The sequence below is a fragment of the Struthio camelus genome, chromosome 5 (assembly GCF_040807025.1).
Source record: "Struthio camelus isolate bStrCam1 chromosome 5, bStrCam1.hap1, whole genome shotgun sequence".
NCBI lineage: Eukaryota > Metazoa > Chordata > Aves > Struthioniformes > Struthionidae > Struthio > Struthio camelus.
The window spans coordinates 38012821-38028725 of NC_090946.1; the positions used below are offsets into that span (position 1 = coordinate 38012821).

Genomic DNA, 15905 nt, shown 5'->3' on the forward strand with positions numbered 1-15905 from the left:
GACAGGAAGAAAGGATGTCGAAAGCCTGCCTAAGTCGATATGCCTTTCCAGCTTGTTGCTCTTTCAGTGACAAATGCGGAAAGCAGAGTGTTCAGCTGCAGGTGCCTGTGTTTTCCAGTTCGGTGCCTCTGCTAGTTAAACCTGTGAACAAGCTGCCTTTGTGTCTGCTCTCCAGACCTATACTACTGTTTTGTGTAATAAACCCTTTTCTCCAGTTACTTTCTGAAAAGCCTAAAAATATCTGACTTTTATTAACTTAACATGCCTTAATTCTAGAACTGGATCTATTTGAAAGACTTCTTGCCTGTTCCTCTTGTGTTAGAGTAAAGGAAGAGCAGAGGTATAGTTTCCCTAAGGGAACTCTGATTGGGAGTGTCTGCTGCTCGTGGTGTGGCTCTGTGAAGAAGAGCGATGCTGCTAGGGATTCTTGCAGAACTGACCCTAGGCTCTGTGGGCTAATAGTTCACAGGCCAGATGGGCCCAGGGTAAGAAAACAAGCCCAGCTCTCCTCACCTCCCTTGTATGCAGAGCAGTGCTGTGCAGGAGGGGTAAGGGTGAGCACTTGGGGGTTCAGTAACTTAAAAGGCTTATAGCAGCAGCCAAGGCCAATCTTATTAGTGAGAACCAGGTCAAGTTGCCTTGATTTGAAGGGAAGGAAAAGGGGAAGCTAAGTAATTAAAGGGGGAAGAGTTAGACATCATGAGAGGAAAGATCACGCGGCTCCCATCTGTCTGGCCTGACCTAGCTGATCACAGTGAGCCAAGCTGCAGTTTCCCTAGGAAGAGGGGTTGCTGGTGTTCAGTGCAAACAAGCTGTGGCGTGAAACTGCTCTCTAACAGTAGACACTGCTTACTGCTGCTAGGTGTCCCTAGGTTTGCCAAGGTTAGTGTGCGCTGTTTAGCAAGAAAGAAAAGGAAAAACCTTTTCACTGCTCTGAAATATCCTGTAGCCCCACTGACAAAAGGTAATGTGCAAGGGTGGGAGCACCCCAGTGCTCAGGGCTGATGTGACTCTCTACTGTCCCTCAGGCACTCTAATGACAAGTCTCTGACCTCTTGGGATTGGGGTTTGTCCTTTGCAGTGGCAGCTGTCCCCATGTCCAGGCTGGCTGAGAAGAGCTTCAGATGGAGGTGGGAGGAAGAGGGTCAAGAAGCCTGCTGGCGTGGTAGCTTGCACCTCTCACCAAACTGAGAAGTGATGTAAATTCTCTGCATAAGGAATTGGGGTGGGGGGATGGGACTTGTTGATAGGTCTAAGCTTCATGGTAAGACTGTTAGTGAGCAGTTGAGACAGATGCAGTACTTGCTGCCTCAATATAGAAGCAGCAGTTGTAAGAGTTTGGGGAGAGGCAGGTCAGTGCCTTATGAAAAAGGGAAGTTTCCAATGGCTGTATATCAGAAGACTCAGTTGCCTGCAAGAAGTAGGCAGTGACTCATACCTTCCCGGAGTGGCAGAGAGAGGCCTCGGCTATGCTGGGAGATTAACCGCTAGGACTGAGGTTCTGTTTCAGAATCTCACTTGCACTGCGAGGTTAGAGATGTGTTGTCTATGAGTGTGTATGCCACTGTTGTCCTTCAGCTTGCGTTGATCCTTCCCCTCTCCCTCCTGTGGCAGGCAGCAATTGTTCAGTCTATGATAAACATGCCCATTTCCCTGTTTTCACACTGCTTCCTCTTTGCGTATCAGCTTAGCCTTTCTCTGTGACTGGGCACAGACTTGCTGGGTGCATTGGCTGTTGCATTATATAGCAGAGCTGTGCATTTCCTCCTGTTCTGCCTTCCCTTCAAGACTGAGGTTGTATGTATCCCCTCAGCTGTACTTGTTGCTTGTTTCAGGTAGCTTTTTAAAATTTGAGTAACCAAAGCTGCATGCAGTATTTTAGAAGAGGTCTAGTTTGTGCTTTGTACCTTTTTTCTTTCTTTTTTTTTTTTTTACTGTTTTCCAATCTCTCCTGTAAGGGTTTTCCCAATGTATACTTAGCCTGTGTGTTTTTTTTCTCTGACTCTGCATCACTCAAGCCTAGTAGGTGATTTTTGTTTTTGGTGGCCAGCAAGCATGTCAAGTTTCTTTCTGTGGTGTCCAGTTGACCTCCATGCTTTATAACACTTATTGGACCATGACTTCACAACTTGGATTTCTTGATAATGAAATTGATTTCCCTTTCTATTCTGTTTCTTTAGGACTTGCGTGATTGCTCTGCCTGATGTTTGAACTCTGTGCATGAGCTTTCCACCAACACTCTAAACGTATTGCTGTAGTCACTAAGGGAAGGAATTTGTTCCAAGCCTCTTCTGAGGCTTTGATCTTTTGAGGAACTTGAGCAGCAGTTTCCCTTCCTCTCAATAAACTTGAGAAGAAACTGATTGATGGAGGAAATAGGAACCAAGAATTAACTCACTTTCTCTAGAATAACTGCCCTCTCACACAGCAGCAGACCACATGCATCACTGAAATCTAGGCTGGATTTGTTGGGTTTACTTCTGGCCTAGAAAAAAAATTTCTCAGCAAATGCCATCTGGTCACTGTAGAGGGATTTTTATCTTGGTAAACCCATTCTGCATTTCTTATGTTGATTATATTTATTGTCTGTTCTCAAAAACATAGACAAGACTGCAGAGCAAGCAATTTCGAGGTCAGTCTGGGGGATCTGTCACTGCCTGTGTTGCTTTTTTTCTTTAAGCATAGCTTGTGGGCCTCTTAAATATTTATTTTGTCATCATGTTAGTAATGCTTCTATTTGTCTTTTTGCTGGAGCTGTAAAGTAGCTGCTAGTATTTGGGGAATATGATGGTCTGAGCCCTTCTTACTGCCTGTTCAGGCCCTTAGGAAGAGGACTAAGCGGAAGCTACTGTCCATTCCTTTGTGTTTTTTGTCACAGTGCCTCTCATCTCCATCTACAGCCTGTCTCTCTTCTCTAGCCTCACTCACTGGAACTGCCATCATGGAGATTATAGTGTTGAAGGTGTTTGCTTTGCTCTAGCCTTATTCACTGGAGCTACAGCAAAGCAAAGTGTCTTAATGCTTACAGTCTCCCTGACTGTGGCAAGCCTGTGGTTTTTTCCACCTTTAGGGAGGTGGACCCACTGCAGGACTAGCACAGCTGGTAAGGGTATTTTCTGCCCTAGATCTCAAAGAAGAGGCTACAAGGAATTGACTAATCTCTCTCTCTCTTTTTTTTTTTCCCCCCCTTTACCAGTTGAAAGAAGAGTTGTCCCGCATAGTTGGAAGGCTGATTGAAACTTATGACCCTTTGAACGAGGAGGAGAAGAACTTAGAGGATGCATGGGACTATGTCCAGAGACAGGTGAGCCACTGAGCAGGGCCAGCAAGAGACAGATGATGCTGTTTTGCCAGTGTAGCAAGTGGCTGTTAAAACTAAGCTGAGGATAGGGAACAGCTGTTACAAGAGGCCTAGCAACATTTTTCAGTCTTCTCCCCTTTCTTTCCAGTCCTAAACTGTGCTCCTGACACCCCTTCCTCCATGTTCTTCACCTCCTGAAGATTCGCTCTTAGCCTTGACTGTTGTGGTTCTCAGTGCTGGACAGGAGTCATCTCCTCCTGTAGCACTTGTGTGTGAGAGCCTTATTGTTGATATAAACCTCTTGGATGTCTTTGACTTACCTCTTTAGCATAGGTGATTGCTGGATAACACTATAGCACACAGGAAAAACCTCTCTCTGCGGGCCCTGTGAAATTAAGTGGCTGTCTGTTTACCCAGGGTAAGAGATTTTTCCAACTTTGCTGTTACAGTCACAAGTGTTTGCAATCAACATACTGTGGTCTGCAGTTTGGCTGATCTGAAGAGCTGTCCGTGAGGTTTGGTGCCTGTCTACTAGAAAACTGTCTTGCTTACTAGTGCTAGTTAAGACCTTGAGCTGTTCCTGTGTGATGGCTGGTAGGACTAACTAGTACTGGCTGCCTAGTCCAATATGTCTGGCCTCGACCATTCTGCTTTCCTTTATCTGCAGGATCTTCAAAATGTCTTAGTCTGCATGAAAGCCACAGTGCAGAATATTTTTGTAACAAGTAAAGCCCCTAGCTCACTGCCAGGCAAGCCAGCTGCACTAGCTGCCTTGTTTCTTGGTGCTTGTTGCTGGTTTACTGTGACAGCTCCTCTGCAAGTGCTAGCATTCTTGGGAGCCATCCAACTGCCCATGGGTTCTGCTTTTGCATCAGGGTCAGTGCTTGACCAACTAGGTCAGTACTGAGGCACGCTGGAGTCATGATAGCTGTATACTGCCAAACCTCAAGTGTGAGAACTGGCTGTCTACTGTGGTTAAATACATGCCCAGCATGAGGCTGACATGTAGTAAGTACAAGGAATAGAGATTTCTTCTGTCTGTTCGTGTGTCTCCGCAAGTGACCTGCAGTATTTCTCCCCCTTGGAGGGAGAATGATTTATTCATGTCTTATCACTGTAATTGCAGCTCCTCAGTAGTGAACTCAAGAGGATTCTGCTTTAGCCTCTCTCTTATATAGGAGCAGGAAAAAAGTTTTCCAGAGGGTAGAGAAGTTGAGTGTTAGGAATCTAGTTCCTCTCATACACTGAAGATTGCATTTGTGTCAGGTGAGATGCTGGGGGAATTGTTCTTTAGAAATCATGGGATTAAAAGTCCTAACCTCCATGAGATAGAGGCCGTTCCTTCTAGAGGCTCTTAACTGCTGAACTTTCAACGCTTGCTCAGAAACCAAATGCTAATCCCAGCGTGGGTGTTCAGCTGTTCATGCCTCCGCTCTGGTGTACATTATGTCAGACTGAAATATTACATTTCCCTTCTGAGAAGAGAGGAGTTTCCCTGGACTTCCACCTCAAGTCTGACAGCCTTCCTGTTCTGTGCCACCATGGAAGCACTGGGATCCATGCTTACAGTTAAGTTCCCAGATCTTAGTCTTTGGAGGGGAAAACATATCAGGAGGTCCAGCAGTGTCTGCAGTTTTATCACGTGGGGGTATAGGAATGTAAATGTCTCTTTGAATGGAAAACTTTCCTCATCCCGTTTTCCAGCCAGTCCCTGGCTGCAGCCGAGGCAGGCAGGCGCAAACTTGTTTTTACTTGCTGGGGCTTGGCAGCATGTTGACGCCATCATGTGGTGGCTGGCTGCTGGTGTGCCACTTGGGTTCAAAGCTAAGTGCAATGGTACCTCCCGATGGGGAACTTCTGACTTTCAGATTTCTGCTTTGCATTGGCTCAGAAGTGTGTGCTACGCAAAGAAAAACAAAGCCTCAGCATTTAAACCTGTGAAAAGGGCATCTCTAGTGGAAGACTAGAGACATCTTTGAAGTGTTAACATGTTAATCTTTTGCCTGCATTGCTTTTCCTTTGCAAAGCCAATCTGTTGACAGTGAACAAGAGAGACTGCAAAAATCTCAAATGTTTCACACAGGACACTGCCTTCCTTCAGCTAACTCGCTAGCAACATCTATTTTGCGATATTACTTCTATTCAGCATTGTCATCTTGAAGTTAGATGAGGTTTTCCAGCGTTTAGTCTACGAAAGCTGTAGTCAAAATCACGTTTTGTGGAACTGATGTCAAGCTGTGTGGCCTTACCGAAGTCTGAGTATCTAGGCTTTCTCCATGTCTTCTGCCTCCTGCATGTCGTGGTATGCTGTGCTCAAAGTCTGTTAGAAGTGGCCCTCTAACTCATGTCTTGCTAGCAGAGTGATCCTTTGGTAGGAAATAGCGTCCCTTTCTTTGGGACTGCCCTGTGCATAGGTTATTGGCTGGTAGTTAGGATTACAGTTGGACACAACTTTTTCCACACAGATTGTATGTCCCAACTGCTGTTACTGCATGGAGAGGTCCTGTGTACGTCTGGCTCCACTCATTTGTTTTAATCTGCAATATGTTACCAGTGCAAAGTGTAAGACCACAGTGTTCTCTCTCTATTTGTTAGATTGCCTGCTGTGGCTGGGTTGGAGCGGAGGACTGGGAAAACAATGCAGTTCTCATCAACAGAAGCATGACTGCCTATCCTTGCTCCTGCTCCAATAGTTCTGAGGACTCCAAGGCAGATAGTGGTTTCTGTAATCTAAATATCCCTTTAAACGGCACTGCAACGTTTGCTGACTGGCCTGTTCATCAGCAGGTGAGTGAAGCTCGGTCTTGTGAAGCTTCCACTGAAATCATGTTGTACTTGCTCCTCTGGGAATTATTTTAGAGCACTTTTTCACTTCAGTTTTGCTTGACGTGCCCATGGAGGTTGGGGCAATGGGGAACAGGTAAGGCATCCTGCCCTTCTCTGCTATTGCTGTGAAACTTGGTATAGCATGCAACTGGGATAATCTCTGCATGCAAAAGAAGATAAATGTTATGGATCTTTAGTCTTGAGATACTTAGATTCCTGCTTCTTCCCCCTGTGACCATGTTTTCTCCCTAGGGATGCATGGATGGTGTCCAGAATTGGTTGAAGGACAACCTTGGTATCGTTCTTGGGGTCTGCACAGGTGTTGCTGTTATAGAGGTAAGTCACTCCCTGCTGTGTGATCCTTATCTTCCCATGCACTCTTTTAAAGGCAAAGCTATTTTTTTCATAGCAGTAGACATCTGATTTAAGGCAGTGGAGTTGTAGCTCTTAGCTGTGTCTACCTGGAGCTTTGAACTCCTTCTTTTATTGGTTAGATTAAAGTTGAACAGAGCCCTTTCTGCTTGTGATTCCTGCTGGTGTATCTAGTACTTGGGAATTCACAAGCATGCATAACCAGGAAGAATGAGACAAGCTGCATCCCACTAGTGGAATCCCACTTGCTGCCTTGAAAAGCCTATAACATAGATTGCAGATGAAGGCACGTCTTCCTGCAGCAAAATATTTTTGGCATCCTGGCTATTGTATTTCCCTTGTGTTGGGGTCCAACTCTGTCCACCTGAGTGGTGTCATTAAAAGGAGACCACTGTATTCTGCTCCCCTATACCACCCTTTCCTCACACCTCCTTATCTTTCTGGTTGCTGACTGACTTCCCATTCTTCATTGCTTATTCCAGCTGCTGGGGATGATACTGTCCATTGCACTCTGCAAGAACATACACAGTGAAGACTACACCAAAGTGCCCAAGTCTTGAGTCTGCTGACCCCAGAGCTACGGCACCACAGAGGAAGGAGCAAACAGAACATTCCTGCCTCATATCCAGACTGTCCAACCATTGACCATTATTCCTGTGACATCCCATTTCTGATACCACTCTGCTAAGAACTGTTAGAGCTGCAATACGGCCTGATCTTCTGGCAATAGGGCCCTTGGGCCAATTACATCCTGCCTCTGGTTTATTTCTACTTCAGGAAGCAGAACTTAACTTTCTTGTATCACATGAGACTGATTAATCTGAGGGGACAAAGCTTTTGCTGCCTGCTCTATGTTATATAATCCTATTCATATTTCCATTCTTCTACAATTCACCAGGCCTAGCATAGAATAACTCTTTCTCCCTCCCTTTTCCTCTCCCCACATCTCCCCATCCTCCCAGAAAGAAAAATCATCTTTTTGTCCCATGAGCCAGGATTCCTGTTGAGATTCCAGTGCTTTCATAGCTTCAGCTGTTTCACTGACCTGTGGTGATAGCTAGTCATACTTTATAGGCATTCTCCTCCCTTGCAGTTAACCCTAAAATGCATCTTTCAGCCTGCGCTCTCATCTGAGACATTGAGCACTACCCACATACTCCCTTCTCCTGCTTGTGGAGTTGGCCAAGCCTTGCCTTCAGCGGAGCTCTCTCTGTGTTGTGTGATGAGAAGGCACCGGGAAGGAGCGAGGCCTACCTATTCCAAGTGTGGCCTGGCAGATTGTGGTTGGGTTGCTCAGCTGCTCTTGGAACGGGTCCCATGAATTCTGGAGTTGAAACATGTTTCTCCCATTTGCCTTTCTTCCCTTTCCTCTCACCCTAGCACTGCTTTGCTGGCTCCTGTCAGCTTGGAGGCACTTCAGTGACTGCTGCATAGTGTGGGCTCAGCCCCAGGCTGGCTCTGCTGGTTACATTCTTGGGTTGCCAACTTTTATAGAGGTTATGATTAATTTGATTCTCCCCCTGCTCCCATTATGAACATAAGATTTGTTAGTTGATTGGTTAGTTGTTTTCCATTATGAATATGGAGGGATACCTGACTGGATTGCAGACTCGGTCTCTTGGAGTTATCTTTGCTGCCAGTGCCCAGGTTTGGGCTATCTAGTTTGGATGTAAGGGTAAGTTGCTTTTACTTTAGTTGTCTAGTCCGCTGACTCCACTGCGATCTGGAGCTGTGGCTGTTGGTTGCTGCATCCTGAGCTCTGTCTTGAGGGAAAGCACTGCAGCAGATAAACAGCTGGTTTCTGCACTGGTGCAGGCAGGGCATTCTATTTAATGGCTGGGCTGTTGACTCCATTCAGCCAGTTGCCAGAAGCAAGGACTGATCTTGATCTAGAGCACAAGAAAGTAAGAAATGTAGGTGAAAAGCTTCCCCTACTTTTTTTGATAAAGGAGCTGGGTGCAAATCCTTAGTCAGTCTGAGAGGTGGCTTGGACAGAGTAGATTTTCTGCAATTGCATATGCATGTCATTACCCTGACAGAGGGAAGTGATAACAGAGAAGTGGATGGTTCTTGTCTGAGACTTGATCTTGAATACAGGAAACTTTGTGAGAGAGCCTTTTCCTCGTAGGTGTGGTCCAAAGACCATGGAGTTCTGTTTCTTGTCAGGGGTGGCGTTGGTAGGAACAGCGTTAGTAGCAGTTTAAAGGGATGGCTTCACTACCTACTCTTCCTTCTGACAAGAAAGAAGTGGTGAAGCCCCATGTTAGGGGATCAGGGTCCCAGCTGTGAGGCCCTGCTCTGTCCTCATCTCTGGATACAGTGATGACTGGGGAGAGTGGATATGACTGGGCAACTGACTTTGTGGAGGTCTGATAAGGCTTTACTATTTTGAGAGAGACCCCTGTCCCCTCCCACACAGATCCTTCCAAACTGACCTTTGCTATAGTGGAAGGTACCCTTCTTAGCAGTAAAGCTTGCTAGCTTTTGTAGTACAAAGTCTATTCCATAACGTGTTCTTATTTGTAAGGTTCATGTTCAGTTACAGATGCCAGTGCTGAGCAGCAAGTAAAAAGGAACCCGTGCTGGGTTTCCTTCTTTTGTTTTTGCCTGTTTTAAGCAACATCTTCCCACTGGAAGAAATGCATGTACAGATTTAAAAGCCTAGAAGGTGAATATTTCTGTAATAAAGACTTTGCTAAAAAAAACAAACAAAAAACAAAACAAAAAAAAACAAAAAAAAACCCAACTCTGTCTAAGACTTGTGCATTGCAGTGGTTTTCCCCTGCCACCTCCTCTCTACTCCATTCTGCTTTACATGCAAACCACTGACACCTTGGTTATTCAAGGTAGTAAATGGTCTGTCAGAAAGCAGGAAGTATATGCTAGTATGCTCTGAGGTCTTCAAATGCTATTTTGAGGCCTACTTGTGAGGTTAATGTGAACTATGAAGGTATCGCCCATCAAAGGCAGATGACAGTTGTACTAGTATAAACTTTGCCTTATTTTATGAAGGTGAGCTTTCTTAGGTGAAATAAATAATAGTTCTTTTGAAATACCTTCCATCTGCCAAGCTGAGCAAACTCCATGTTTGAAGATGTCACTTCAAATTCTGTGGAGCCTGCATTGTATGAAGTCATAAGCCTCTGGGATTAACTCTGTGATGAAAGAAAGCTTGCTACTGTGCCTACTGTGCATACAGCACCTGATCTCACCCTCGCCCTTCTAGCTAGCTGTATTTTTTTGCCCTCCCTTCCCACCTTCAGCAGTGTCTTCCAGGCTTCTGCTAGAAAAGAGATTTCTTTGTCCCTGTCCTGCCCCTGTGAGGAGGAAGAAATTTGAGGCAGCTGTTCTTGTAGGTGATACCACCATATGCCAGGCTTGAGTGTTTGGAAAGCTCTTGAGAAATACATAGAGCAACTGTATAAACCTTCTTTAGCCAAGCAGGGTTGAGAAGCAGCTGTGAGTTGTATCTCCAAACTCCTTCAGATCCTGCTACACTGTAGTGAGTTGCTGGCTACATTCACACATCTAAAATCGCTGTTCTTAGACCTACATTTCCTCTCAAGCAGTAGGGGAATCTGGAGTCATTGGTTTCATAGGGAATCATAAAAATGGCATAAGTCCTCATACATGGTTGAAGAAGCAAACGTGAACTTTATAGAGAAGAAGCTACCAACAAATACTATTGGAAACTGGCATAAAGTCAAGACTTCAGTTACCTTGACTTGCGGAGGAGGGAGCAAGAGGTGCTTAAATGGATCTTGGAGAACTTGGGATCACAGGGGGTGCAGTGACCTGCAAGTAAAACTTATTCCTTTAGGCCATCCTGGGCGTGCTTGAGGAAAGCTGGATCCAGAGCTGTGTGGGATCTCCCCTGTTTTTGGCCCATTTCCCAGACCCTGGCTCTAGTCAGGTGGCAGCACTGTCCCAAGGATTCATAACTTAGAATAGTAAGCTTAAGGCAAAAACACTGATCCTGAACAGATGGCTTCTGGATGGGGAAGGATGCTGGTGTTTCTCCTGCAGTCCCATTTGGAGCTGGAAGGAGAAAGGAAGGATAGGACTACTGCTTGTCCCCAGTTTAGCCCCCAGCTATGTGAACTCTGTGGAAACAACTTCTGTTTCGCCACTGGAGGGAGTTGTTCCACCAAGAAAGCTCAGGCCCGGGTGCTGCAGTCATCAGCTTTGACTGGTCCCAGGAGGAAGAGATGATGACACTGATCGCTTCCTTCTGTTAGTAGTTACTCCTGGCAGCAGGGTAGCTAAAATAACTTGTAATTACAAATGTGTTCTCCTTGTAAACAATTTGTGCTGCCTGCTTGGTATTTCAGGGACACATTTCCCACCCCACCCTCCCTTGAAGCTGCGTGCAATTGGATATTTTGTTGCACGTCTTCTACTACTGTATATGGGTTGTGCTTCCTTCTTGGGTTATTACCCTAAGTATCTCTGGAACTTGAAGATAGGGCTAGGGACTCCTCCTCCTGCTTCTTTCCTTGTCCCCATCCCTTTCCCCTTTCCCTCTATCCCCAATCCCTTTGGATAGTAGATTGGGGGAAAGGGGGGAAAATACTTGCAAAAAAAGTTGAATGCTTGCAAACCTGTTCTGAAAAATGAATCCCAGAGAACTCTGGAGAACAAGAAGCGTGATGCTGCTCCTATGGTGTGCCTTGTATCTTGGGCCAACCTCCTAGCTCAGCTCCTAAAGTGAACTTTTTTGCTGGAACAACAGTGAACCTTTTTGCTGGAATCAGAGTAACGTGGACTTTGCTTGTTGGGAGCTGCTGTGCTTGCCCAGCAAAACCCATAATGTAGGTGTCTGCAGTAGCTTAGCACGTGGGATCACATTGTACATAACCAATAAGCTGTCATATAGCCTTTCCAGTCCAATAATTAGTACAGTATCAGCATAGTTGTAACCCCCCTGTGGCCTCAAGTAAAGCCCTCAGCAATGAAATGGTGACGTTCCTCATTCTGCATGAGCACAAGGGACTGGGAAGCTGCTATAATTCTCCCCATGGGAGTTTTCCTGAAGAAAAGGGAAGAGGACTTGCTTTACTTAAAGTTGATATGGGTAAGCCTATAGGTCACAAGGCATCATGTTAATCTGTAATGGTTTCTGCATTGCACATACCCATAACATAGGGCTACTGTTCTTTTCTCTTCAACTCTCCCACATGTGGTGGTGTGGCTAGTCTCTATAGGCTTGGCTCAGAAATTGAGGATGAGTTTGGTAGGCTTCAAAAGAGGTCCACGTTCCAGCTGCTGAAGGACAGACTGCAAGCAATAGTGTCAGACTGTGTGACTTAGCTGGGGAAGGTGAGTAACAACAGCCGTTGGGGTCTTTGTTGAAAAGCCAAAGGACCATGGGTTCCTACAAATGCATTTTCTCAGTCAGTTTCTGCAATTCAATGCCATAAATTGAGAGCACCCTCAATTATTCATGGTCTGGTTCTAACCCGTTAGCCTCTGAGACTCTTGGCTCTAGCCCTGGCCTTTTATTACACAGAATCAACCTCAGTTAGCAGCCAGGATTTCTGAATGAGGTTTTAAGCCAGGCTGACACAAAGAACTTGTTGGTGTAATATCTGCTAACGTGGAAGTCTTCAAATACCTGTAAGCTGGCAAAAGATCCCTAGCCAAAGGATGACTGAGACAAAGTTGTGGTATTAGTTAACTGTTGCTAGCTAAGCCAATAAGTGAGTTTTAAGCGTTACAAACCATTTCTGGCAGGGGTGTGCAGGCACAACACATGCAAATTCTTGCCTTGTGGTAAGAATCTCTTCTGCCAAACATGGGAAACTACCTTCTCTTGAGTAGACTTTATAATGCTAGCTATTAATTGCCACTTCTCATGTGTGAGTTCTCTGATTTCTCCCTTCTAAGTTCCCAATAATATAACGGGTTGGGATGTGTGTGCTGTTTGGTTTTTGTGAGGAGGGATTGGAGGAATATTGCATACTCTGTATCCAGAGAAAAGGTGTTCTCAGTGCAAAAATATTACCCTTACTTAAAACAGGGATTTCAGAAAAGGATAATGCTCAAAGTAGTATGCAAGTGCTCTAAGAGACATAGAATCTGAGAAGGAAAAATCCTGCTTAGCTCCTGAAGATGGTATTTGTACACACTTCAATGAAATTTATGTCTTAGTATCCTCCTCCTTTTGCCTCTCTCACTAACCAGCAGCATCATGAGCTGGCTTACTTATCCCCAGCAAGCCGGAGCTAAGTAGAAAATCAAGGAACCTACTTATGGAAGTACAACAGGTCTCACCTTTCTGGGAAGCTAGAAAGCATTTCCCTTCCCTCCTGTGGGCTCCAGCTGATTGTAACTCCCATTCCTTTCCAGTGCTGCTTTGACCAATGGCAGCCAGGTTAGGAACTTTTTTCTTATGCCCATGTGAGGCTATCGTACTGCTTGTCTAGACCTGGGCCAGATCTAGAACTGCCCCAGGAACCCAGACCCTCACTATGCTATCATAGTTGCAGACCTTGTTTGCCTGACAACTTGCACTGATTCCTGCCAGCACTGCCTGCTGTATGTAGCCCAAGCCTTCTCCATGTTGTATCTTCTTGTCCAAGCAGTTCCCCTGGAAGTTCCTGGTCTGTAGTTCTTCCTGGATGTGGCTGTCCTGGCACCATGTAACTGACCTTAATGGTTCTGATAGCCCAGTGCTCATTCCTCTAATCTCCTCCAGCACTAAGCACTAACATTTTCGGTTTTGTCCTGCGTAGAGTTACAGACTGGACATATGGAAGTTCTTTGGAGACAGCAAGAATCCCAGAGCATATGATCATATGAATTGCTTACCCAGCATGCTTCCTGGGTATTTTCTACATAGCACTTCTGGAAACTATTTAGGATTTACTAGAGTGGAAATGTGGGGTCCTGTCAAAATTATGTTATAGTACAGGCTTATGCTTTGGGCACTGAATTTGCAGAATGATGTCAGAATAGTATAACTCATGCAGCGATGTCTACAGACAGCCTGGAACAATAGCCCAGCAGAGAGAAAGCCTTTAATTTTGGCAGAAGATGTTCAATGATGCTCTAAAGTATTTGAAGAGAAGCTGTCCTATTAATACAATGTTGTAATCGACTCTGGTTAGTACTGCTTGGGAATTCTTTTCGCAAAACAGTGTTTTTTCCCTGGAACCTGGGTGTAGGTTCATTTAAAACAAAGTGCTTTTTGTTTTGTAGTTTTCTTTTCCTCTCTTCAAAGAAGACTGAAAACGTTTGATCACTTCTGATGGAGAGGTTTCTGCTGTCTCAGTGGTCATCTCATAGTAAACATTATGTAAAAGAGCTGGAACTGGGCAATCCACTTTCCAAGTATGTGACCTAACAACAGAACATAAAGGTGTTCTAGGTAAACTTTTCTATGTGAATAGTTAAGGGTGTTGGCTGTACTGGAGGGAGAGGGGCAATCTTTGTCTTTAAAACTGCATTTCTTAAGATCTGAGGTGAAAGAAAAGAATGAAAACTATGCAAGGTTCCACTGTTGCCACTTGGCTGGGTGAATTAAAGAGTGGAAGGGCTCACAACTTCCCCCTTCAAGCAAAGGTGCCTGTAACAAATGCAAACCAGGCCCACTTTGACACACCATTTCCCTAGAAGAAGCAATTTGCGTGTTGGGCTTTGTATTTTGGAGTGACTCATCTAGACCCCAGAAACAATTATTCATATCCACAGAACTTAGCTAGTCTTAAGCAGTGCAGAACAGCAGTGAGTTGCGTGCTATGTGGTGTATTAAAGAGGCTGCCTGGAGAAGTTAGTGGGTGCCCTTTCCTCAAAACAAGTATGTTCTACTTAGTCACCCTGGAAACATAATGAAGTATTTGCAGGATCTTTGGGAAGCGAGTGGCAACCTCTCGCCTTCCCTCTCTTTATCTCCTCCAGGGCAGCAACTTTATCAGCAGATCTTGGGAAAGGGGAAAGCAGGAAATGCTACCTTCTAGGGCAGCAAGGAGTCTTATCCTTCCATAACTCTCAAACATCATGGAAATACTTCTTGTTCCTCTGCTGCCGCCTTTGCGCTGAAGCAATTTAAATGCTGGGGTTTCAGGTTTCTCAGAACGAATGGGATAGTGACTCAAAATCTGACTCTGTCCTCATGAGATTTGGAAATAACAGACACAGTAACTGAGGTACCAGTACTGTTCCCATTGACACTTCAGTTCAAATATGGAAGTATGAAGCTCTGTGGGGTGCCCTGGGCTAACAAAGTAGTCATCTGAAATGCCTTTCTTACAGAAAAGTCTTAAATCTCTCAGTGCCCTGTTTTTCTGTGGTTGCTATTCCTCCCCTTGCCATCCAGTACTAAGAGTAGTCAATGGTGTGAGAGACCTTAAGTCAGGCCAGTGCCCATGTTATTTCCTGCTGTAGCTGAGGCTGACGCTCTGGCCAGGCTGCGTTTTAAAACATCTTAGCATCCTGTGAAAAACTTCAGCTCCAGAAATCTTGCCTGATAATTCATCTCTAGGAAAGGAATAACACATGAAATCCTGGAAACTGAGTGTGGAAGGGGCAGGGGCCAGTGCTCAGGTCTGTATTAAGAATTTAACAATAGCATTTCTTCTTGAATATAAATTGAAGAAGTTTATTGTGGATTGACTTTCAGGAGTGCTTTGAACATATTCTGCCTAAAAATAAAGCATCTGATTATTTTTAAAAATGTATACTGTATATCTGGTGCATGAAGTTTCCAAGAAAGCTCTGTTAAGATTTAAAACACAGAAATAGCTGGGAAATCCCCACCTGAAATGAAATCCCATGTGAGGCAAACCCAGCTGTGTGTGCTGAACCATGACACTGTTTATCTGAATGTCACATGTTATCCCTACTGCAAATGTTTAATTAGCTGTTTGCTCAACTGGGGAAGGGAAGAGGATAGGGAATTCCGTTATGAAATCTAAAATATGTGATAGGTCAGTATTACAGCAGAAATTTAAATGCAAAAAGTGTGGCTCCTGCTTACACTGTTTTTTCAACCCACCTAGAAGTAACTTCTCTAAGCCGTATGTAAAATTAGGAAATGGTGCAAAGCTATTATAAACAGGCAAAGTGATTTGAATACAGTGACTCTGAAAAGCCATATCCCACCTACTTCTACGTGTGACATGCTGACAACAGTACTCATCAATGTAGGTTTTTTTGTCTGTTTATTTTAAAGTGCAAACACACTCGTGCCACTGTCCATACAAGTGGGTGGAAGCCTTTCGGTCTCAGCAGTAGAGCTATGCCCGCGTGTCTCGAGCATGTACCCTCAAACAGCCTGCGATTTCTGCATGATACATACTTCTGCTAATGGTTGAGGTCCTCAGGAAATGGGGTGATTTTGAGCTCCCTGGTTGCCTTACAGCCAACTGGTGCTCACAAATGAGACCAGACGGCCGGGCATGTGATG

At 44.8% G+C, this 15905-nt stretch overlaps 1 protein-coding gene across 4 annotated transcripts in view; it reads left to right on the forward strand.

Annotated features, from left to right (window-relative positions):
- The window catches only part of CD82 (CD82 molecule), a 46232-nt gene extending 35376 nt beyond the window's left edge, over positions 1-10856 (forward strand). For all 4 annotated transcript variants that reach the window (XM_068945568.1, XM_068945569.1, XM_068945570.1 and 1 more), the window contains 4 exons: positions 3197-3304; positions 5897-6088; positions 6380-6463; positions 6982-10856. In XM_068945568.1, the coding sequence (XP_068801669.1) occupies positions 3197-3304; positions 5897-6088; positions 6380-6463; positions 6982-7059 (462 nt within the window). In that variant the 3' untranslated portion in view covers positions 7060-10856. The remainder of the gene's footprint in view (positions 1-3196; positions 3305-5896; positions 6089-6379; positions 6464-6981) is intronic.
- The last annotated feature ends 5049 nt before the right edge of the window (positions 10857-15905 follow it).